Source organism: Syzygium oleosum, unplaced genomic scaffold, assembly GCF_021117445.2.
Source record: "Syzygium oleosum isolate NSW1041296 unplaced genomic scaffold, Sole_v2.1 Sole_v2.18, whole genome shotgun sequence".
NCBI lineage: Eukaryota > Viridiplantae > Streptophyta > Magnoliopsida > Myrtales > Myrtaceae > Syzygium > Syzygium oleosum.
The window spans coordinates 5,899,271-5,924,085 of NW_026607502.1; the positions used below are offsets into that span (position 1 = coordinate 5,899,271).

The 24,815-nt window shown below is 42.6% G+C and overlaps 2 protein-coding genes across 2 annotated transcripts; one reads left to right on the top strand and one right to left on the bottom strand.

Annotated features, from left to right (window-relative positions):
- Window positions 1-12,487: 12,487 nt before the first annotated feature.
- LOC115687245 (DNA-damage-repair/toleration protein DRT111, chloroplastic) lies at window positions 12,488-17,062 on the top strand. Its single transcript, XM_030612734.2, has 2 exons — window positions 12,488-13,521; window positions 16,483-17,062. Exons 1-2 carry the CDS (start codon window positions 12,694-12,696, stop codon window positions 16,774-16,776), a joined length of 1,122 nt encoding a protein of 373 aa, XP_030468594.2. The 5' UTR covers window positions 12,488-12,693; the 3' UTR covers window positions 16,777-17,062.
- A 3,527-nt stretch (window positions 17,063-20,589) lies between these two features.
- LOC115687221 (uncharacterized) lies at window positions 20,590-23,790 on the bottom strand. Its single transcript, XM_030612702.2, has 3 exons — window positions 23,482-23,790; window positions 21,875-21,948; window positions 20,590-21,009 (listed from the first exon to the last, which is right to left on the bottom strand). Exons 1-3 carry the CDS (start codon window positions 23,734-23,736, stop codon window positions 20,931-20,933), a joined length of 408 nt encoding a protein of 135 aa, XP_030468562.2. The 5' UTR covers window positions 23,737-23,790; the 3' UTR covers window positions 20,590-20,930.
- Window positions 23,791-24,815: the final 1,025 nt, after the last annotated feature.

The window sequence follows — 24,815 nt, forward strand, 5'->3', positions numbered from 1 at the left end:
CTCCTACAAGGTTCTATTTATAGAGGAATTTTGGATGATGCGTGCGCATATGTCACAGGGGGTATGAGGTATGCGCACGTGTCATCGGAGCGATGAGGTAAGCGCACGCCTCATCCCTTCATTAATGACCTAAGTCCAAAGTCAAGAAAATGATGAAAATGGCCAAAAAGTCTTCCTTTCTCTCTCCTCTCCCTTGCTGGCCGTGAGTCCCCTCTCCCTCTCCTTTGATCAATTATTGAAGAGCAAGGTCATAATAGCTTCATAAATGACCATAATGGTGAGTTGAAAATGGAGGCCAAGCAATAAATGAAGGTCATGATGATGAAGATAAGATTTGACTAGGTCAAACCTTCTAGGGTTCTCTCTAATTGGTTGAATTTGATCCCAATTTGTTCGAACCAAACGGACCTTGCGAAAATACGCACATAACGTCCAAAACGAACCCCACACCATAATTATTTCCAAACTTTTCCCGAGGGTTTTCTCATAAAATAATTCCAATAATACCCTTTTACAATGTAATTTAATGTAAAAAGGCCCTCACAAATGTCCAACCTTGGTCCTACAACAATCCAAGCCAAAATGACCCAAATTGGCCTTCTCGGGTGAACTGGGCACACGGCCGGGCCATCGGGCAAATTGGCCGGTCTCGACCGGGCCAAGCGTGGTCGGGCGAGTGGCCGACCGTACAGCGCATGGCCGGGCGCGTGGCCGGGCCGAACGGGCAATGTGCCAGGGACGTGCCGGCCGCACGGCGACGCTGGCCGAAGAAGATGCCCGGCCGCACGAGCCGAAGTGCCTAGTGCTTGGCCGGCCGCATGGGCACCATACCGAGTCATACGGGCGAGAGGTCGGCTGGCCATCGCCAAACACGCACATCGGCCCGGGAATGGCACGACGCACGACTCATGGCCACATTTCTTGGACACGGGACAAGATCGGGACCGGATCTTACGGTACGACGTGTGGCACGAGGTCGGCATAATGGCAGGCGCACGACCAGGCACGTAGCCGGCCCGTGGCCTGGGCGACGGCACAATGGCCGGTCATGGCCGGGCACATGGCCTTGGCCGCCGCGACCGGCAATTTTGCTCGGGCCGCGACTAAGCCATTAGGCACATAGCCTGGTACACGTCTCGTCCATGGCCTTCCTGACTTGGCACAACGATCCGTGGCCGATTTGCGACCGGGCCACGTTCGAGTATCAACGATCCATGGTCGACCCTCCGGTTGTCATGTAGCCTCGTGGAAATCCAGTACTCGAATTAACTCGTGGTCACCCGGACTAAGGCATGGCCGTGCGGTATCACCCGCGACCGACGTATGCCGTCACCGGACTGATCCACAGTTATCCCGGACCTCTCCACTAACGGCCCTTATGGTCGAAGGATCACTCCATGGTCATATCACTCTAATCATTTGCGTAGTCAGGGGTCATTCCACTGTCGATCCCTAGGCCAACTCATGGACGATCTTTCGATCGAACCACGACCAACCCTCAGTACACTCATTCCGATCATGCTGTCCATTCCAATACCGACCCTCAACTCGACTTACCCGCTAATCCACTTATTTCCAGCCCTCGACTTCCTAGGCCCGAAATCGGGGATGTCACAGCGTGTGTTGCACGCACCTGGGAACACCCGCGCGTGTGCCGCCGGGGCTCTCCGACGCCCTGGCGCGTGGCGTCGCGTGCGACCACTCCCGGCGGCCCCTGGTGACCGGCGACCACTCATTTTTCTCGTCTCGCGACGATCTATCCATCTATGTGATTTATTCTAACATTCAACGGATGAAAAAATCAAAACCACATACGAACAGTACCGGCCCGTTTCTCGACTATGGCGACTCTGATACCACATGTTGGCCGGCCCGTATGGCTCGGCTGAGCGCCCTAGAATCACCATAGCGAGATATCAACGGTACGGTAAAAGGATGGATAGAATTTGTGCACCTGATTTGGATTCCATCGGCCTGGATGCAGAAATGACGATGAACCGGTGCCGTAGGTCTTCTCCCATGTCACCCCCCGAAGTCCCGGCGCTATGAGACCGCCTCTCACCAACTCACTAAGCCTTAGTGTGAGTTTGAGAGCATTTGAGAGAGATTGGAGAGAGTTAGGTGCGGAGGAGGGACCCGCAGCTCTATTTATAGAGTTTCCAGCCAGGCCCTCTCATAATGGGCCGGGCCGAACTCGTCCCACACAAGCCGGGCCCATATCTAATCAATTAAGAAACCTTACATCCAAACTTATTAGACCAGACCCGTAAGCGGGTAATAACAATCTTAATTAATGTAACCCACATTAGGAAAACGTTACAAGAAATTCCAATGCCACGCTCGAAGTCCCAGGTCTAACTGCAGGAGTCAATTCCAAGCTTATAATCTTTACAGGCAAAGAGAACGGTGTGGAATCGATTGCATCACTGGAAGGAGTCGAGACAGTTAAGTCAAATCAGATCCATACGAAGGCCATCTTGGACTATTGTAAACATCGAGGGCTGTGCAGCGTTTTGTTAGACTTTTTGGGGAATACAGATGACTTAGAAGAGCTTGTCAAGGAGAGTGTTGAGCAGAATATGCTGCGAAAGATTGTGGTCGAAGTATTGCATGTATAGTGCGAAAGGGACAACGGAAATGCATGTTTCCCATTGAACATGGCAGAAGCACGCAAAATGAAGAACCTGCAACCCAAGATCTACAATCAGAGCATCATACTGGAGGGCCATCTTTAGCAGAAGAACCTTGAAGGGATCTGCTAGATCAAGGCAATGCACCAAGTAAAACCTTGTGCTAAATGCTGTGCATTGAGATGATCAGTGACATTGCTTCCCTCCTGAGAATTATTATGTATTAGGCACTTGCTTAGGTGAGCTGAAATGTAGAATTCCGAAATGGATTTTCTTGATGGTTTCATTGTGATAAACGGTGCATCCGGCCTTTGGTCAACTTTAGTTTAGCAAATATGCAAAATGGAAAACAAATTCATTAATTTATAGCATACTCTCGACGGTGTGAAAAAGATATACACAAGTGGTTTTTTACACTATTGATTCGAAAGAGTTGATGGTTAAAATCCTCGAATTAAGAACATATGAGGTCACTTGTGTAGAATTTCTTTTATGCTGACGGTGTATGCTTCATATTTCTTTAATTTCAGATACAAGGACGTCCAGGTTGAAGACGCTAGAAAAACGAGGGAAGAGGGAAATCTGCGTGAGATTGAGATTTTTGTATTGTATTGTATATAATGGCCAATTGTGTTATGGAGGGCTATCATAGAATTTTCTTTGGAAGGCGCTAATGGTGGTGGAGGGCTGAGCTTGTTGGTGGTTGCCGAGTGGGCTATTGGCGATGGCTAGTGGTTAGGTTGGTGGCGGTGTTCGAATTTGGCGGCAATGGGTGACTGCTGCGGCGGGGGGCCGACAAGTGTTAGCAAGTGGGAGGACTTGCGGAGCAACGGGCATAGGTGAGCTGGGGCAGCGGCCGGCGGCGGGTGGAATGGTGCTTGCTCCTTCTTTGATGGAGAGAGACACACAAAAGAGGTGAAGTGGACAGTAAGTGGGCGCCACGGTGTACGGATGGACGACGAGTCAGCAATATGAGCTTTTACGTAAGCGTCACGACGCTTGCTCTTTGTTCTCTCCCGACGAGAAAATATTGGGTGCAGCTGTGATTCCACGCTAGCAAAATTAGAGTCACTCTTTGGGCGACACGTGTCGTCTGAACCCTACCGCGTCAGAGCTGAAATTTTGAAACAAAACAAGACTCTCTCTATTTTGCGCTCCCAAGTTTTGGCGTCTAGATCTACACTCACGCTCCCTCCCGACTCACACCTTGAATGAGTGGACTCTGTCGCCTCCGACGCTGACTCATGCCTCCAACGAGTGGACGACGCCAACACCCCCGCCACTTCCAGATTTGCACTCACGCTCCCTCCTAACTCACACCTCCGATGAGTGGACTCCGTCGCCTCCGACAAACCATGCCGACACCTCCGCCACGCCCTAGCCGACGCCTCCACCATGACTCTTTGTATGTCTCAAAGCTGATGCCGTCAACCTAGCCATAGCCAACGCTAACGCCTCCACCTCGACTCGCTCTGATGTTCCCGTAGTCTCCACCTCCGCCCTAGTCGACGCGACGCCTCCGCCTTGACGCTCTGCAGTTCTCGCTGTCGCCATTGTATAACGAAATTTTGGGTGCAACTGTAATTCCACGTTGGCAAAATCCGAGTCACTCATTGGGCAACACGTGTTGCCGGGCCCTACCGCATCAAAGCTGAAATTTTGAAAACAAGCAAGACTCTCTCTCTCCTCTCTCTACTTCACACTCCCAAACTTCAGCATCTAGATTTGCACTCTCTCTCTCTCTGTACTCATGCTCCCTCCCGACTCACGCCTCCGACGAGTGGATTCCGTTGCCGATGACACCGACGCTTACATCGTTGCCGACGCCGACGCTTTGCTCTACCGCGCCTCGATTCTCTATATGTCTCGATGCCGACGCCTCCGTCTTAGCCGACAGCAACGCCGTTGCTCTAGCTGTATCCGACGCCTCCACCTCTGCCTCGATTCTCTATATGTCTCAATGCCTCCGCCTCAACTCACTCTGTACCTCTTGACGCCTCCTCCCTAGCCGACGCCAACGCCTCCGCCTCCGCTTCGACTTGCTCAGTTGGTCCGGCCGTCTTCGCCACCGCCTTGACACTCTACGAGTTCTTGCCATCTTTGCTGTTCGACGAAATACTCCACGCCGGCAAAATCCAAGTCGCTCACCGGGTGGCACGTGTCGCCTGGAGCCTACCACGTCAAAGCTGAAATTTTGAATAAAAAGCAAGACTCTCTGTCTCTCTCCTCTCTCTACTTTGCTCTCCCAAGCTTCGGCATCTAGATCTACACTCACGCTCCTTCCCGACTCGCGCCTCCGACGCCGATGTCGACACTAACTCACACCTCCAACAAGTAGACGACATCGACGCCTCCTCCACTTCCAAATATGCACTCTCTCTCTGCACTCACGCTCCAAACTAACTCACGCCTCTAACGAACCACACCCTAGCCAACGCCAATGCCTCTGCCTCCACCCTAGTCGACGCCTCCGCCTCTGCCCTAGTTGATGCCTCCGCCTTGACTCTCTATACATCTCAACGCCAACGCCTCCGCCCTAGCCGACGCCGTTGACCTAGCCGTAGCCAACGCTGATGCCTCCAACTCCTCCTCGACTCGCTCTGTTGTTCTCAACGTCTCTGCCTCCGCCCTAGTCAATGCTTCGACTCACTCTTTATCGCTCGACGCCTCCGTCCTAGTCGATGCCGATGCCTTCGCCTCGACGCTCAGTAGTTCTCGCTATCTCGGTCGTCGACGAACTGTGTCACTGCTTCCGATGAAGCTGTGCGTCTCTGACGAAGCCTCGTGAGATACATATTTACTCCAAATTTAGTGTAATTTTTGAAGGGTTAATATGAACTAACTACATTGTCGTATAAATTTTTAGTGCCTACAAGCAAGCACGCCTTCATAGCTACATGCTTCATAATTTTATTTTAGTCGTCATTTTGTTGCTTAGCAATAGATATAAGTATACAAAGGTTAGCGACTTAATTGTGTCTTAATTGTTAGCGACTTAGCAATAGATGTGACGGTAAATAGAAATTTGACCTTGTCTTAATTGTGTCTTTGAAGTGTAGATACTTGCGGTTGAATCAGTCCACGAATACTGGCTAAACCATAAAAGAGTTACATTGTACAAAGCAATTACAAATGCTTCGATCTGTTTTGGATGTCTTTTCTGATACTAAACTCCACATTATAGTTTTGTGAGCATATACATGAGTATGACCATCCGTAACAATTGATATACATCTATTTCTCATCAAGTAGGGTCGTTACTGAACTTAAACCTGCTAGAATTATCTTTGAAGCTTGTTGGTTGGAACTGTTTTGGTGTCATATTAATCCCAATTTGGTATCAATTTGTGTGCAAATTTATCAGATGGATGAATTAGAGGTAGTTCTTTACTTATACTATGTAAGTAATAGACGAGATGTTATTTTGCTTGTAAAAACACCACATTGATTACTTTTTGTTCTTTTAGTAGCAACATGAAACTTCTCATCTTGCGCATGTAATGCGTGATATTGAAAAAGATTATGAGTTTGCAGTAGGAATGGTTTGTTCAAATGAACTTGAAGCATACCATAAGTATCCAGCCTATGCAATCGGCAAAGGATTTTGAGTGAGGAAGGGTAATATGTTTAGAAATAGTAAAGGAGAATTAACCCGATAGACTTTTGTGTGTAATTGTGAGGGGCATTATGTCAGCTCATCTGATCAAGAAAAGAAATATGTGAGGTATGAAGTTAGGTGTGACTGTCTTGCTAGTATCAAATTTATTGTTGGCAATGGTCATTGGAGTATATTTCTGAGCATAATCATGCATTTATTCCGGAAGATCAAAAGATTTGATTAGATGTGGAAGAATAATATCTGATATTTGCAAGGGTGTTTCAGTTGACATGAGTAAAGCCGACATTGAGGAACTATGGCATATAAGTTTTTAGCAAATGAAGCAGGAGGAAGTAAAACCTTGGGTTTCAACCTGCTTGATTGTCAAAATTATTTGCAGACAAAAAGATTCGATGGTGTAAGTGGAGGAGATTGTCAAAGTGTTCTAAATCATTTGCATTCAATGCAAATGCAAAATCCAATGTTTTCATACACTCTACATGTAAATTAAGATGGTAGAATGACAAATTTATTTTGAAGAGATAACTTGTCGAACTTTGATTGCAACTATTTTGGTGATGTGCTAGTTCGGTGATGTGCTAGTGTTTAATATCATGTATCGTACTAACAAATATAACATGATACATGTATCATGTACCTTTTGTTGGGATTAATCATTATTGGAAGAATGTTTTGTTCGACTGTGCATTTTTGTTGGACGAGACTGTAGAATCATTTATTGCTTTATTTGAGGCCTTTTTGAAATCTATGGGAAATTAGGCTCCAAAAACCATGTCTCTCATTAAGACCAAGCCATGGCAAAAGCCATTAGAGCACCGTTTACGCACTTGGCACATCGGGAAAAATGCCAATCGAAACATTCTACATCTTTACCACAAGTTGGACTTTAAGGATAAATATTTCTTAGCGCTTATTTATAGATGTAAATCAGAGGAAGAATTTGAATCTACTTGGAGGGAAATGGAAGAGGGGCGGGGTACTGCGGATAACAATTATCTTCGGAGATTATACAACATTAGACATAAATGGAGTTCAGCTTTTGATCATGATACTTGTACATGTGGTATAAGATCTGGCCAAAGGAGTGAGAGCATCAATAATGTCTTTCAACGTATGTCGACGAAGACATTGACTCTTATAGAGTTGTCCACCTTTTGGAAGAACAAGTGAAGCATATGAGAGAATTACAGTTCTAGAGGGAATCCCAAATTGGTGATTTGAGATAATGACATCTTAGCGCATGCTGTTTCAGTGTATACCTAAACCATTTTTAAAAGGTTCAAAAAATAAATTATTGAAATAATAAATAATAAATTATAAATGAAGGATTATGTTTAAATATGTCAATATAAACTCTTCAATTTCTTGTGAATGCAAAGTATTTGAATTAAAATGGCACCATGCCTTGACAGTGTCGAGTGACAAATCATCGATTACGAGTATTCCATCTGTCTATATTTTGAAAAGATCGACTAGACCTGTCAAATGGGTGGGTCGGATCGAAAATGGTCCAATCCAAATAGACCCATTTAATCCGTTTTAACCCATTTTCATGTAATACAAATCTAATGACTTATGCCTGACTCGACCTATATTGTTAAAACACTTTCATATTTAACTCAATTTATGAAAACTTGAACCCAAACTGATATGAGAGTGCGAAGTGAGCGCGAGAGTGATGAATTGAGTTTAAATAGTTGTAAACTCATTTACGACCCATTTAACATTCATATTATGTTTATATTCATTTATAACACATTTAATGAATATAACCAGCCCATTTATGATCAAATTACTGATATATGAGTTAAGAAATAGGTCCATGACCCATTTTGACAGGTCTAAGATTGACTAATGGTGCCAAATAAGGGATTGTGCACGATGAATCTCATGAAATGACACTAGGTTTATCTAAATTTAATTGAGTTTCAATACACTTTGAGATTTTGCCAACAAGGAATCACAACCTAATTTTCATTGTAATTAGAGATCAATGCACTTTTACAGATGCATGGCAATTAGAGTTCAAATTGTACTTTTATGGGGTTAAAATTCAAGGAATTAAATAATTAAATTTTTAGAAAAAAAAATCATCGTTATTATTCATTTATTTTTTTAAATAATTTGGAGAGAAAGAAGAGAGAGAGATAGCCAAGAAGAAGGGATGTTGGGGCCGGTTTCCAAAATTGTTAAGAGAACTCGGCAACCCCGCGGCCCTGTAGGCCACGGGCGCTCCGGCTTCCGTGCCCCGGCCGAACCGCGGGCCCGGTCAATGGGCTAGGCCCGGGTTTGACCGGGCCCGCGCTAGTCGGGGTGGCGTCGACGATCGTGGAGGAGTACGAAGACTACGAGGAGTCGGGAGGAGAGAGAAAGAGGACGCGGGCCATGACTAGGGAGAGAGGAGAGGAGAGAAGGAGAAGGAGAGGGACACTAATAATGTCTTACAACGTATGTCGACGAAGACGAGTTCACAATTGGGAAGTCGGAGCCGTGCTTGGTTGTCGTTGTGGTGGTCGGATGGCGTGCCGCGTAAAGGGCAACCTACTAGCCGGTTGTGTTATCATCCAATCTCTTTGCAATCCTGAGACCACATTGTTTAGTCCACTTTGTAGCCTTATCTCTTTGTCTATGAGGCGAGTAATGACCATAACTCGTATGTCTTCAAGCATGCTAATGATGGGTTTGCACCTAGCCTCTAGTACTCTGTCATTGAAAACTTCACTTGAGGTTGTTGCCAATGATATAGCACTTAAATTCTTCAGCTGAAAAAGGCCTACACCAATGCTTAGGTTCCGTTTGGAACAATGCTTCAAAACCTTCATTTGACAAGCTGAAACAACTCCTATTTAGCTATTCTAAAATCAGCCATGTTTGCGCTCTTTATTATATGCCAAAATTGCTTCTAACGGCTTTTCCCTTTATAATTCTTTGCCCAGTTTGCATATATGTGCCACGCACACATTCTATGTTCAGCATGTGGCATCAACTCAGTTAATGCAGGAATAAGTCCCTATAATAATTCAAACCAGAAAATACTTGTAAAAAAAAATATGCGATTAATATTAAAAAGCCAACAGTTTTAAATGGTATTACCTTTTGTTGGTCGCTCATGAATGCCCAATCTTCCCCATTGGTTATCTCAAGGTCAGCCATTGTATTTTTTAGAAACCAGGACCAAGTGTCTTTGGTCTCTATTTTGACAACAACCCAAGCTATTGGAAACATTTGATTAATGACATCTCTCCCAACGGCAGACAACAACTCTCCCTTGCATAAACCCTTCAAGAAACATCCATCCAATCTTACAACTTTTCTACAACCAACCAAAAATCTCCGTTTGCATGCATCAAAGCAAACATAAAACCTATCAAACTTACTCCCACATTCAGGTAATAGCCTCTCAATAACCTCTACATATACTCTAAAAGATAGATTTTGAAACATATATTCACAAGCATAATCCCAAACCTGGCCATATTCTTTCTTGTACCGACCCATCAGTGTACTCATCACCTTCTGCTTGGCTCTTTTGCACTGATTCCTCGATACATTAACCCCTGCCTGCTTCTTCACCAATTGCTTCAACTGAGGACTCTTAATCTCGGGCATTGCCTTGATAGTATTAAAGAAGTGCTTCCACAACCATACATTTGTTACTCTTTTATTGTCAAATATAATGGACAAGTATGTTCCTCCTGCAATGACCTAATCTGGAATGACTCGCTTTTCCTATTCAGGGCATCATAGATCTTCCATGAACAATTTGGTTGTGAACACTTAGCTCTCACAAATTCTTTTGTATTTCTAATAAATTCGACACTCCTTTATTCAGCAATGGAGTTCTTGACAATAGCTTCTTTAAATAGTTTCGCATTGTCAAATTTCATTCCTACGGACAAAACAGAACATACAACAGCCGGATCATAGGAAGGATACTTACTTTTCCTTCTACGGACAAGTATTTCATCATCTTCAAGCTCGTTCTCGAAACTAGCGCTCTCATCTTCACCACCACTCTGTTCATATTCATTTTAATTACCATCAGCTGGAGCTTCTTTGTTCCTATTCATTGATTGTGGTTCATGCGATTCTCTAAATGATGCAAATTTATTTCTCAGAAAGTCTCTCTGCTTTTGCCTTGATTGTGTAAGTTCTTCATTGTCATCGTCATCACTTAGGAAATTTACATTTGCCAAAACATCATCATCCGATTTACTAGATTGAGCAACTTCCCAATTTAATCCGATTAATTCTTCATCAAGAATGTCTTCACTAGAAACTTGGGGACATCTTCCCGTTCTCTCAATTCTCTCTATATGACTTGCCTCCGTCTCCGGCCTCAGCTATTGCCCTTCGTCCCCAACCTAAGTACATTCTCCTATTTTGGTGCTCTCACCATTTTCATCATCTTCACAGTCACTATAATACTCAACATAAACTTTAACTTCCTCGCCATGAAGATAATGGTAAATAATGTCCTTAACACCATTATCATCACTAAAGAATCTCAAGCCGTCCTTCAAGCTCTTCTCAGGAACACAATAATGCAATTTATGTACTTTGCATTGTAAATAATGCACTATGTCCCCATCAATTCAATATATGATGGCCTCTTTACATCGAAAAAGATAGTACGTTCATTTCCACCGGCATATTTCCATTCCTCGGTGCCAATGACAAATTCCCCACCATAACAAACAATGATAGCGACAACATTATCCCTATGCCCATGCTGCACCTAAAGAAAACAAACTAATCCGACTCACAATACACAAAAAGCCAACAAGTGTTCACACTGGAGTGATCCCACAATCGTGAACTCAAACGATTAAACAAATTGCCATTGTCGAAATAAAATAACTTCAGTATCTGTTGTTTAGTAGAAATGAAGCAACATAGCCAGCACCGGTGTCCCCACAATCAGAACTTGAGGTCCCCACAATCACTATGTCGCAATTCCTTTTCTATTACTGTCATGCCTAATTTATCTCTCCCCCAAGCCTTAGTTTTGCCCTCGGAACCCTTTCATCCAATTGAGCCATGAAGAGAATATGACAAACCAAATGACTTAGGATAAGAGACTCAAAGGGCGGCCAATGACAACGGAAGTGAATATGTTGGCGATGGAGCACATGACCGGGAGCAGCGATGACGGCAACGGTAAACTTCCTTCAATTTCGTTGACTAGAACCTGCAAATTATTTGAATTAGAAATGACGTGATTAGGCGATGCGACGTCGTTTTTGAAGTCCACGTGGAATTATTTTTATAAAAATTTGCCAAGTCATTTATAAGATTTAATTTAAAAAGCCACGTATTAATTTTGGCCGGAATATCTCGCCAAATTATTTGAATTAAAATGGCGATTGTGTCACCATGCCTTGAAAGTGTCGAGTGACAAATCATCGGTTACGAGTATTCCATCTACCTATATTTTGAAAATGATTTGACCCCAAATAGACCCATTTAACCTGTGTTAACCCATTTCCATTTAATGCAAATCTAATGACTTATACCCGACCTAACCTGACCCATATTGCTAAAACACTTTCATATTTAACTCAATTTAGGAAAACTCGAATCCAAACTAATATGAGAGTACTAAGTGAGTGACCACGAGAGTAGTGAATTGAATTTAAATAAGTTGTAAATCCATTTATGACTCATTTAACACTCATATTATGTTTATATCATTTATAACACATTTAATAAATATAACAAATCCATTTATGATCCAATTACTGATATATGGATTAAGAAATAGGTTTATGACCCATTTTGACAAGTCGAATATTGACTAATGGTGACAAATAAGGGATCGTGAATGATGAATCTCATGAAATGGCATCGGGTTTATCTAAATTTAATCGATTTTCCACGTTCATGCATCAATCCTTTGAACCGATTTTGCCAACATGGAATCACAGCCGCACCCAATATTTCTCCTCTCCCGATCGAGAGGGAGGGGAGGGGACGTGGACTGACCGGCCCACCTAATATTTTTCTCGGGGGGATGGAAAGAGAGATGGGGGAGCCGACGTGGCCGACACGTAGGCGCCACGGTGTACTATAATTTGGGGGGTTGAAATTCCGAGGAATTCAAGGATTAAATCGAACACCAAGTGCTAAATCGCGAAGCAAAACGAACAGAGGGATTCGACAGACAGATCTCTCCATCCATCCATCTCTCTTCGTAGCAGAAGAAACCTCCGACGATAAGCCCCTCAAATTCTTCCCCCCACGACCCCGAATCAATCATCTCGTCCTCTCCGTCGTCGCCGGCGGCGGCGGCAGACATCCCCTCCATCTTCTCCTCCCCGCCGTCGATGGCGTCCCCTTCGCTGCAACGCCCCTCTTCTTGACGACCCTCCTCCGACCTCGCGGGTTCTGCCGCTCTAGAGAGAGAAAGAAGAGAGAGAGAGAGAGAGAGAGAAGAAGAAGAAGATGTTGGGTGGACTGTACGGAGACCTCCCTCCGCCGTCGTCCGCCGACGACGAGAACCCTAGCGGCGCCAACCCCGCCTCCACCGTCTGGTCCAGCAGCGCGAAGTTCGCCCCGCCCGCGCTCCGCAAGCCCTCCGTCGCCCCCCAGACGATCCTCCGCCCCCAGGCCAAGCCGAAGCCCCCCGGCTCGGCCCCCCCGTCGCCGAAGCCGGCGGTGCCGCAAGCGGTCGCGGCGCCGCAGCTGGCGGACGACGCGACGCCGCAGCCCGCGCTGGTGGGGGTGACGTCGACGATCGTGGAGGAGTACGACCCCGCGAGGCCGAACGACTACGAGGAGTACAGGAGGGAGAGGAAGAAGAAGGCGGCGGAGGCGGAGCGGAGGAGGGAGCTGGAGAGGAGGAGGCAGGAGGAGGAGGAGAGGGAGAAGAGGGAGAGGGAGGAGAGGGAAAGGGAGAGGGAGAGGGACCGGAACATCTCCGGGGAGGAGGCATGGAAACGGCGTGCCGCGATGAGTGGGGCGGCTCCGAGGTCGCCGTCTCCTCCGGGGAATGGGGACGGGTTCACCATTGGGAAGTCGGAGACGCCGGGCTTGGGTGTTGGCGCGGGTGGTCAGATGACGGCTGCGCAGAGGATGATGGCGAAGATGGGTTGGAAGGAGGGGCAGGGGCTCGGGAAGCAGGAGCAGGGGATCACGACGCCGCTGATGGCCAAGAAGACGGATAGGAGAGCTGGAGTGATTGTAAATGCAAGTGAAACGAAGCCGGAGAAGAAGGTGAAGAGTGTCAATATCAATGGCCAGCCGACTCGGGTTTTGTTGCTCAGAAACATGGTTAGTGCTTCTACCTGATTGTTATATCAGCATCAATATTTCACTTTGATTGCTTCTTGAGAAAGATCATGATTTAGAATCATTTCCCACAGTTGCTATCCTTCCCTCTTGGTTTATGATTGTAGATTTCTGTAGTTGTCCTCGCTTATTTTGATATCCGCTTGCCATGATCAGTAATGTGAACTTTACTCTGCATCTACTTTTGTATTATTCAAATGAACGAACTTGTTTACTAGTCCGTTTGCAGTTTAGGCCTATTAGGAGGCTCTTGTACAATTTATCACAAAGGTTTCAGTGCCCAATGGAGTCGCGTTGAAATTATAATGGCACTTACTAGAAATTTATGCTTTCTTCTAAGTTAAGTAGACCATGACATAGTTTAGTATCAAAGTACATTGTGCTGTGGTTGCGATTTGTTTGAGTGTAGAAAAATTCGAAACTGAAGCAGGTGCATCAGAAGTGGGGGAACAAACAGTTTTTTTAATGAAACAATAAAGCAAATGGGTACCACAATCTTTGCCTAAAAACCAGACTTTGAACTCCTTCTTAAGTTCCACCTTGTTTGTTTTTATGCCTAGATACTGCAATTGTGATAGGAACTTGCCGCTCCTTTGATTTTCTTAACGGGCTGAAGTCTCTATTGCTGAAAAAGAGCATGCATAACCTGTGGCAAATCAAACATTTTGTTATTTTGTGCACGTGTTGGTGTTTGATTGCCCAACATTTTGTGCCATGAAGCATTGCTAGCCTTGTTGCCCCTAATAGAATTTGCCCTTGAGCTTTAGTGGCATTTGACATTCACACAAGACTCAAAATACACTTCTCTGCTTCATCCATTATACTTATACTTGATAAGTGAGATATGCATCAATTTCTTCATCTTTTTGCAAAATGGATTCATGATATTTATAGTGGTTACCTGTTGAGATTGCTTGATTTCCAATTCGTGCAATTGTGTTGTTTGAATCCTGAGTATATTATGTTAACTGTGTTCCCAATGCCCGTGAATTATCAATCTGATAGTATATGCCCATATTTGGCAATATTTACGTTTATTTTCTAAACAAAAAGAAGGATATAAGAGAATTTTATCAAACCTGATACGATTCAATGCAGCCTTGGGGTTTACTCATAGCAAATACAAAAGATCACAATGATTTTCCTTGTTCTGATAAATTGGAGTAGGTGGTGTTGCGGGCAAATGCTTACAATTTTCTGGTATTTTCTTGTAAGCAAGAGTCCTTAGCCAATTGTTTAGAAGGAAGGGGCAGAAAATAGAGAAGATTGAGTCTTTTATATTATTTAATGGACGTTATTTCAAGATGATTGAAAGCTTAGACTTTCATTGAGCGAGCTTATTTGAAATTGGTGAATGTTTGTCGGCATGGTAGAGCTTCTCAGAAGTTTTCAGAATTAATAAATCTTGTGGAAGGTCCTTCACAGGCCCAATTTGGTTTTGACTCTTTGTTATCTTATTGCGTCTTGGTTTGACTTGTCATCTTTGATATGTCTTGTATTTGTTGTGGGAATAGCGCAGGAGGTCCTGCTACTGTGTTTAGAATCAGAATGTTTATCGCTTAGGGCAAGATATATACTTGTTTCTTAGTAGAGAAGGTGGACCTTTCTTTTTTTCTGTAAGGATTGGTTTTGTGCTGGTACTCTTGATGTGCATTTAACAAAAAATTTCTTATACATAAAGGTTTCCATCACCTTATTGCACTTGTTAGATTTGTGTTTCTGTAGTAGCTTGCCTCCTGTTTCATTTTCTAGTGGCTCCCCCTGATCAATTTATTGTACTTGTTTGGCCATTTTTCTTCGGTCGGATTCTGAACTGCATTCTCCCTTCTCTTCTAATGTGAAATAGTACAAAATATGGTGGGAAAATCGAGTAGTCTCTTATGATTGTTCTTACGTCTACTCTCTTTTGCATTCACCACCATTTATACAAGTAGTTTTAGTCTTGCATTAGAAGATTGCTTTGGTGCGCTTTCAAATATTAGATAGTGAGGATCTGTGTTTTGTAAATATGAAACAAGCTAGATAGTATGAAGAGTAGGGGACGTTTGATATTATTTACGAGGGAAGGTTTTTGATTTGGGAAAACACTAATTCAATTGAAACATGTTGGATAAGTTCCCGACGGTAGTATTTATTTTGATCAAATTAAAGGAATAGCCTGACTATTCTGGAAAGATACAAAAACATTTGTTTACCAAGTGAGAAATCCAATAATAAAGTTCCAATTTTAATAGCAAGAAGTTTGCAGGACTTATTAGAATGATGGTATTAAACTTTTATCTCTCTAAGGGTTCTCCATGGTTATCTGATTATATGCTCTGTGAACCAATGATCCGTGCGTCACATTTCTGAAAAAGTTTGAGTTAGAAGCATTGCCAAACTCAATTCTATCTGGAGAGGCTATATACATTAGACAGCAACTTTCTTAATCATATTGTGGACAGAAACCAGAAAAGTGTAGTAACTTTTTCATTTATATTGTGAACAGACACAAGATAACTGGGTCCAACTCACCCTGTTTCCCAGTTGAACTCCTTTATTTTCAGTAGCATGTGTATTAGCTAATCACAAGTTACCAAGTTTTGCCTTCTGATGATTAATGTTATCATAGCAGAGCAATATTTATGCTCACTTTAGGTCCATTGCAGTCTAAAAGGTGTGAGAGACCCGGAAGTTGGATTCAAGAACTGCTTATTGGCTTTTGTATTTTAGTCTACCAATCTGGTTGATTGATGATTAGGAAATCGAGTATTGTTGTTGATGGTTCCCAGCAATGTTGGGCAGGAAATCAAGTCCTATTTTATTGTGCTCTTCTGTTGGAGTGCTTTGCGTGTGCCCTCTGATTTGTTGCTTTGACTGATACATGTGTTGGCATGTAATAGGTTTTCTCTGACTTTTTTAAAGGAGAAAATGGCTTACCCTAATGTTGTTTTCGTCTTAAAGGTGGGCCCTGGTGAGGTAGATGATGAGCTAGAAGATGAAGTCGCATCAGAGTGTGCAAAGTATGGAACCGTTACCAGGGTTCTTATATTCGAGATAACAGAACCGAATTTTCCAGCTGATGAAGCAGTCCGAATATTCGTGCAATTCGAGAGATCCGAACAAACAACCAAGGCACTTATCGATCTCGGTGGTCGGTACTTTGGGGGACGAGTGGTTCAGGCAACCTTTTATGACGAAGAACGGTTCAGTAAGAACGAATTGGCTCCTATGCCAGGTGAAATTCCCGGTTTCTAACAGGTAGCATTTTCCTCTTCTCATGAGCAGCCTCGTTAAGCTATGTAAGGACATGCCATGCCAGATTTAGAATTGGATGTTTATTAGGGGACATGGGAGTAAAAGGCTTAAACCATCATCATGACTCAGCACTTTTGGACATCAATTTATATATTTTGCGTCTGAGCAATGTGCAAGGTTTTCTTGGAGTGGGAAATGATGGTTTGATGAGGGATTGTTATCATTTTGTTGGCAAGCATCACTTAAAAGACGTTGACTGAAATATGATTTTTCTTTTAGGCAATCATTTTTGGGATTTTCTATCGTGCTCAAAAGCTTCCTCGCTCTTTTTAATTGAAAACGGCACCTATTTGTACATTTGTGGATCTAAGATTGGTACCTCCAATGGTCAATTCGCTTCTTTCAAATTGTTTCTCGTTATTAAGAATTGGTAACAGATTGTTATTAATCGGTAGATGGGAGATTTAACTGGAAATCGAAGAAGCATGTTTGTGAAGAATTTATGCTGTTGATGCTCGATAGTGTCGTCTTCCCCTACTTTAATTGTTAGAACAGTTCGTTTGTCTTGATGGCTACTGTTTTTTTCTGGGGGGGTTGGTCATGTATGGATGGAGAAACAGGATACTGATGAAGGATGAAGGTGCTCATCCGGAAAAGGAAAAGGATATATTGAGACATGACAGAAAATGAAGTTCTCTTGAACCACATTATATGAAAAGGAGAGTCCGGATATAAGTGCAAAAATAGGACTTAATGGTTTGACAGTTGCTTAATCGAGGGCTTGTGGTTTTATTTTTATTTTATTTTTTCCGATCAATGGAGGACCGCAGGCTTAAAAATGCCCCAATTGGCCTCGAGCCCGCCGTGGGTAGAAGCCAAGTGTCGGAAATTCGGCATGGCTCTCACGTCGACTATTTGGTCATTCGCCGTGTTTATTAGTGATGTCTGAATCACATTGTTGCTTTTTCAAGACTTCAAAATCTTCAGCTGACTAAGGCTGTGTGTGTTTATTGAGAATGGAAGAGTGGAATGAGGATGAGACCTTAGTGTCGTGGCTTCATTAGCGTAGGGAGAGGTGGGAATGAACAAGGAATGGGTATGATTCAGTAAAAAAGCAATTCAATACATGGAATGCTTGCAGCAAGAAAATAACTAAATCAAGAAATAAGGCATGATATTTCTCTCCTTCCTTTTCGATTTGGGGAAATTCCAAATAAGGGCTCGAATGTCATCATTTTCTCAAATGAAGACCTAAAATGAACTTTATTTCAAATAATGATATGAAATGCTTTTAGTTTCTCAAATAAAGGCCTAAAATGAACTTTGTTTTAAATAAGAGTTTGAATGGGCATTTAGTCTCAAAGAAGGGTTTGACCTTACTTGGTCAAAGGCATTTTCATCTTAATTTTTTTTCTTTCTTTTTTCCTTTTGTGTTTTTTTCTTTCCGTAAAAAAAATCAAAAAAGAAAAAAAAAGAGGCTAAAGTTTAAAAAAAAAAAAAAAAAAGGAAGGACACAGGCAGAGCCTGTGGTTGTTGCCCCATCGTCGATGGGGCGGTGGAGATGCCAGCGAGGTCGCTGGTGCCTCGGCGTGGTCCGATGACCTTTGCTGACCAGAGGTGAGGGCCTGCTCGCCCTCACCAAAATCGGGAGAGGGCGGCAATGAGGAAAAAGACAAAAATGAAAAAGAAAAGAAGAGAAAAGGAAAAAAAAAAAAGGTTAAGAAGGAAAAGAGAAGAAAAGAAAAAATTAATAAAAATATTCGAAAAATATTAAAATATTATTAAAAATGTCCAGGTCCAAGCCGGCCGTGCCACGTGGGACAACCGGTATTGATGTCAGCAAGATATACTCAATTGACAAAATGTGAAAAAATTTATGACTCAATCGTCATAATTAAAAAAGGTTTAAGACTGAATTAGTAAAAGTACAATAGGTTTAAGACTTTTTGGGCAATTTTCCCATCCAAAGAAGGAAAGTTCAAGACATCATTAAATTTGTGAATTGGCTTCTTCAGACTTCTTGTACAACTAGTGAAAACCCGTGCGATGCGTGGTGGTTCAAAAATCGGTACACATTCTTATAGACAACTCGGATCTCCCTAAATTGGTTGCATCTCTGCATATTTTGCAAAATGGTGTTTCGTATAGGAGTTCACGAGTCAGTATGATGAACTTGCATGATCTCAAAAGATTAACCTTTATGCAATTGAATTTCATGAGCTCATTTCAGTTTTACAATGTCTAGTATAATCTTAAGCTCGCAGCAGATCTTCATGATTCCACTGTTTATAAGTCCATTGAACTGCTTAGTCACGTTTAATTCATTAATAGTACGGATTTAAGAGACCAATTGAGAGGGGTGTTTCTAAAGATTCTTCGGGAACGGATCCCCAACCCCTCGATGACTGTCGGATAAAAAAAAAAAGAGTAATCCTCGCCCGTTAATCGGAGAATCTTTAAGTTTTTGCTCGTTACAATATTTTGTATAGAAATTACGATAAGGATCACTGCTTCACACCTTTGGGAGGACATTAGGAGGGCAACGAAATGTTTGAGATTGTTATTTTGGCTAGTTGATTGAACACACAGAGAATGAGGAGGCTTTAATTGCACCAAACAATTACTTGCGTCGCAGCGAAAAAAAGGTTGCATTGAAGCTCATAATATAATTAAAAGTTCAGAAAGGGCATTTCGATCGGAGATGAAGATCCTTTATTTCCATTCCATGCCTTCATCTATCTCGCTGATTCTGTCACAAATTTTAGAATGAACAACATACTCATGGATCAATACTGTAATGATCGAAATACGAATAGGGACTACGAATAGGGAAGGAGGATCTCGTCCGCGAGTAATCTCACCGGAGCTTTTAACCCAGAAATGAACTTCCCACCATTTGCTCGTTTCAAGAGTCTGGCACCACAAAGTTTTAATCCAGGAGTAACCTCACGTCTTTTACTCAAGAATCAAGAAAAAGATGAACGGGGCATCGTTTTCACCAGATAGGGGTCTCGATGTACACAAAGCAGCATGGAGTTACCAGATGCTTGAATTTATCTTCTGAAAAAACAGGTCTCGGCAATAGGTGATGACAGTAGCTGATAAATTATGCCAAACTCAGACTGATTTGTGCTGACTAGTCGAACCAACTCACTGGCTGTCGCTGTATCCGGTCCGAAAGCCACAGAAAGACCAGGACATGTGATCATTCAGCACACAATTAAGATGACGATTTTCTTCTGAATTTTGATCACTGACTCACAGGTATCTTCACAAGTACATTGAGCTGAAGCAGGAAATGGTATGAGACAACAACATTGAAGCCATGTCCAAACATAGAATCTTCATATAACTTGAGGCTTTAGAAGTTGGAGTGCTTCTCCAAGTGCTGGCTCAAGAATCATCTTGTCCTCAACTCAAAAACTTAAGTTTAACCTTCCCATATACTTTAACATATGCATTCGTCCAGTACACTGTGATGGGTAAAGTCATGCTTAAAAGACATGTACATTGTCTCGATGGTCCCCAACCTGCCGAACTCCTACTTGACTATTAAAACTTAATTCCATACGATGATAGTATCTTAAACATATCAGAAAGCTTAAGAAGGAAGTGTAACAGTCTCTGATCCAGAATACACATTGCAACCAACCCAAGAATGGAGGGCATGTTTATGCCATATTAAAAGAAAGATATCAACCAAGGACTTTATGCATCATCCTTCACGGCATCAGCCTTTACCGGTACTACTTGCGCCTCTGACCCATTCACTTACTTTAAACATGAAAGAGGTTTTAACAAGAGCTGGGTTGGCATGCCAATTTTTGCCCTGAATTACCCACAGATATCTGAGTGCATGCAATTATTTATCCATGGCAACTAGGTTATCAGTTTGCAGATGGCTGATCCAACGCATTCAACGCATTTGGCCAAAGAAAAACCCCATTCACCAGTGATGTTGCCTTATGATTCTGTATTAAGAATCAAAAAGCATCAAGCCAACTACAACTTGTACTACGCACAAAAAAGAACACTTGTACTACAGGCTCTTTTAAAATCAAATTGAAAAAACATCAGGAAAGAAAATGGGGCAACATATTGCTTTGCGAGTATACCACTGACGATAATTAACATAGTACACCTGGCGAGATGGTTCACGAGTTTTGCTCATCTGTCCCTCCTCTAACCCCACTGCAGCAATAAAAATGGGGCAGCTTGACACGACCACATACCCTAGAACAAAAAGAAGTAGATTATGCAATTGAAGATAAATATCAAGGTATATCCCAAGTTTAGTAATATATGGACTTGCACGTTTGACTTTTACCCCAGCGCGAATTGTATTACAAATAGAACAAGTAAAGAGTTTGGTAAATAAGAAGTCAAAAATACAATGAAGGCATGGGATATGCTCTGTGAGGTCATGATTAGTGTTCAAAGTCTCCCTCACCAGCAGTCTATCACAGCTAAAAATAAAAGCAAACTCGAAACAAATTGTTTTGTATCTAATAAACTAAACTGAAAAGATATTTGGCTCAGGCAATGAGACAGCCGGATGTTTTCCAAGGCCAAGAGTTCAACTCCCTACAGCTCCCAACAGACAATCTTATAAAGGTTCAGATCCGACCAAACTGGTTTTACCGATTGAACCAGGTTGAACTCAATCCTTACCACTCTTACACAACAATAGGTCAAGGAAGAAATAAAGACTTGTCTGAAGCAGGTTACTGATTCAACCGGTGGAACCAGTCGGTGCGGTTCTAAGAACATCGAAGTAATCTAAGGGCGTGAAACTTAATAAACCATACGAGACAGCAAAACAATTCTGGAACAATGTTGAAGACATAGAGTGCTAGAGAATTAAAAAGCTCAGATATTATATCCATAAGACCCTGTTTCAGCAGTTCAGTCTTTATGAATGTGATACAGAAAACGCATCAAAGTCACAAAAATGACATTGACAAAGGAAAATGCCACTGTTTTTCTTGAATATTTTCCCATCATTCCTTCATTTAATGACTTAGCTCAAATTGTCACACTTAATTAGATATAGGTCTTTATCAAAATGAGATATAAATAATAATGTGAAGATACTTACGTGCACCGAACTATCACTGGAACGGGTTTCAGAGCCTTGGGCCCATTCCTAATACCTTTCTTGTGGCGGGAAACCTGCATTAATGGATAGAAGCCAGTGATAACCCAGACACTGTCAGAACTAGTATCTCCAAATCTATGATCTTTGGTAAGACAATCATGCACGGATTTGCATTATGGACAAGAATGAACCTAATGTAAACCAAAGGAGCTTGTATGTGGGCTAAAAATATTTATCCTAAGGCACAATGAGGTGTAGGACATCAAATTAATCTAAGCAGTATAGGAGATAAACTGAACCACAGAAAGTTATATTTTCAGTTGATCACAACTGGAGATTATATCCAACAGAACTTTCCCTACACAGACTATATTAAAGTTCAAGCCACACCTTCAAAATAAGGAGAATGCGTGGAAAAGATTCCAAAGGGTTAACAAGTGACACAGTATACAATATCAACAAACTTTAACCAATTTAATCGAACTCAATCCAAGCCATTGGCTTTGTACTGGCAATGATAAGTACCATATGAAGACAATGCAATCTCTAAGCTACCTTTCTTTTTCTATTCTTGATGGTCCGCATAGTGGATCCTCACAATAGGTTGTTTACCTCCAATATGAAAGCCCCTTTGAGAAGTCGGATTGGGATCACTTCCAAAACATCGTGGGACATAGATGGTGCCCACAATCAAAGTAACATTGTGGATAATGGGAACACAATGAAGGTCCATTGTCCATCTTGTGATTACAATATAAACAAATTGACCATCTATAGTAAGAATAATCAATGACAAGAAAACAACTATCAATTAAACCTCAAGCCATCAAAGACAACCATTATCCGTCTACATCTTTCTTGGCATCCAATGTAATCTTGCCGCACCTAGTACTAAAAAGAAAATTCCCATGTCTCCTTTTCCGCTGTCTATTGACAACTTATCTCTGGCAAGAAAAGCCAAATGGTCATGAAACATCCACCAAAAAGCAAAAGAAAATGCCTATGAGAGAATGTTTTTGATCCAAAAAGCATTCTTGCAAACTTCATCGGTTTATGTGCCTACTTATCAATCAGCCCATGTCACATCCGCTTTTCCTATCGCCGATCTAACATTACTAATGCGAATTTATCGAAGTTCCCATCTCAAAGGCCAAAACAAATCTGATAACTACTGTACACGCAAAACCGATGACAATAGCCCCGAGGGCTCGAGAACAATTATTCCCTAAGGAGCTCAAGCTTTTAATCATCATGACTACACACCTCTACTTATCGGAAAAATGACTGCATATATCTGTGAGACACATGTATCTATGGATCATAAAAATCTCTACTTCATGAAGAACAATTTTCACAAGCTTAAGCAACATAACAATGTCGAAATGCATAAGTAAAGAACCTCGATTCGAACAAAAGGTCCCCAAATTCAAGCGACCCGCCAAACTTTAGTAACCAAGAAATCTTTTTTCACATTGAAAGAGAGCGAAATACGCAGACAGCAAAATTAGAGTCAAGAATCAAGAAACACTACCAATACACAAAACGCCCCCTCAAAACCCACGACGGCATCGACCCAACAAAACTTCGTCACCAGAAAATGGTGATACCTTCTTCTTCGGAACGGCCATGAGCTCCATGGGCCCTCCTACCCCGCCGAAGCTCGGGAAATCGATTCCGGCGCGGCCGTCCTCGTGCTCGGGCAAGACCAACGGCGGAGACGCGACGGCGGGGGGGGCGGCGGCGACGAGGTCATCCAAGGGCGCGGGCCGGGCCACCGCCTGGAACCCGCGGCGGAGCCCCGGCATCGACGCGGCGGCGCCGCGGCCGGCGGCGACCCTCTGAACCGCCCTGTGCAGCGCCATCGACGAAGCTTTTCTTCTTCTTCTTCTTCTTCTGCTAGTTGCCCCCCAAGTGAAACATGGAGAAGCGAGAGCTTTTCCTTTTAAGGCCCAGATGGATTGCTCCGGGTCGGAGCCCAAACCAGCCCGTGACTTTAAAAGGCGTTTTCAAAATAGGATAAGGAACGTAAATTGATCCCTAAACTTTGGCCCGATATATAATATGATTCTTCAATTATCCCCTAAACTTTAACCCAATATATAATATTATTCCTCAACATTTAATTTATTCAAAGTGGTCCATGGAGTTTTGGTACATGTTCAATTTAGTTCTTCGGACGGTATGAAAATGTTCGATGTTGCTCCTAAACTCAAATTAAATGAAGGATAGCATTGAACATTTTGGTACAATTCGAAGACGAAATTGAACATGTACCAAAAATCTAAAGACCGTGTCGAACAAATTAAAAGTTTAGGGATGACATTACATATTGGGTTAGAGTTCAATGATCACATTGCATATTTGACCAAAATTCATGGATCATTTGTGTCGTTATTCTTCCAATATACACATTGCGCGTCATAATCGTAAGTGCAGTTCACCTTAGTACGCATCGGCCGAAAACATTGCGCTTTGGATTTTCAGGCAAAGTCGGACCGGGCCAATGGAGAACAAAAATTGCAGAATTCCCTTCGAGAATGGGCGTGCCTCTTCGGATCACTTGCCAACATTAAAATTGAGAGCAAATATTTCCTTGTAGTACAGCAAATCATCAACCAAAGCAACCACCGAAAATAAAAGAAATAGTCAAATGTTTGACCAAAAGACGGTAGCATATGTCGAGATATCGCATATTGTTAGCATCACCAAAGAAATTTTCGTAGTCCAATCACTATATCGAAAAGGTCTTCGCTTGAGGTCTCCGAGCCTTGAAAAAGGTTTAGCATCGTGCAGCAATAACACAAAAAATGGAATTAAGTAGAGGACGCGAGAGGGGAAAAGTGCCAAAAAAGTCATAAACCTTTTTACATTAGTGCCAATTCAGTCCTAAACCTTTTAAATTGGTGTCAATTCAGTCCTAAAGGTTTAGGACTGAATTGGC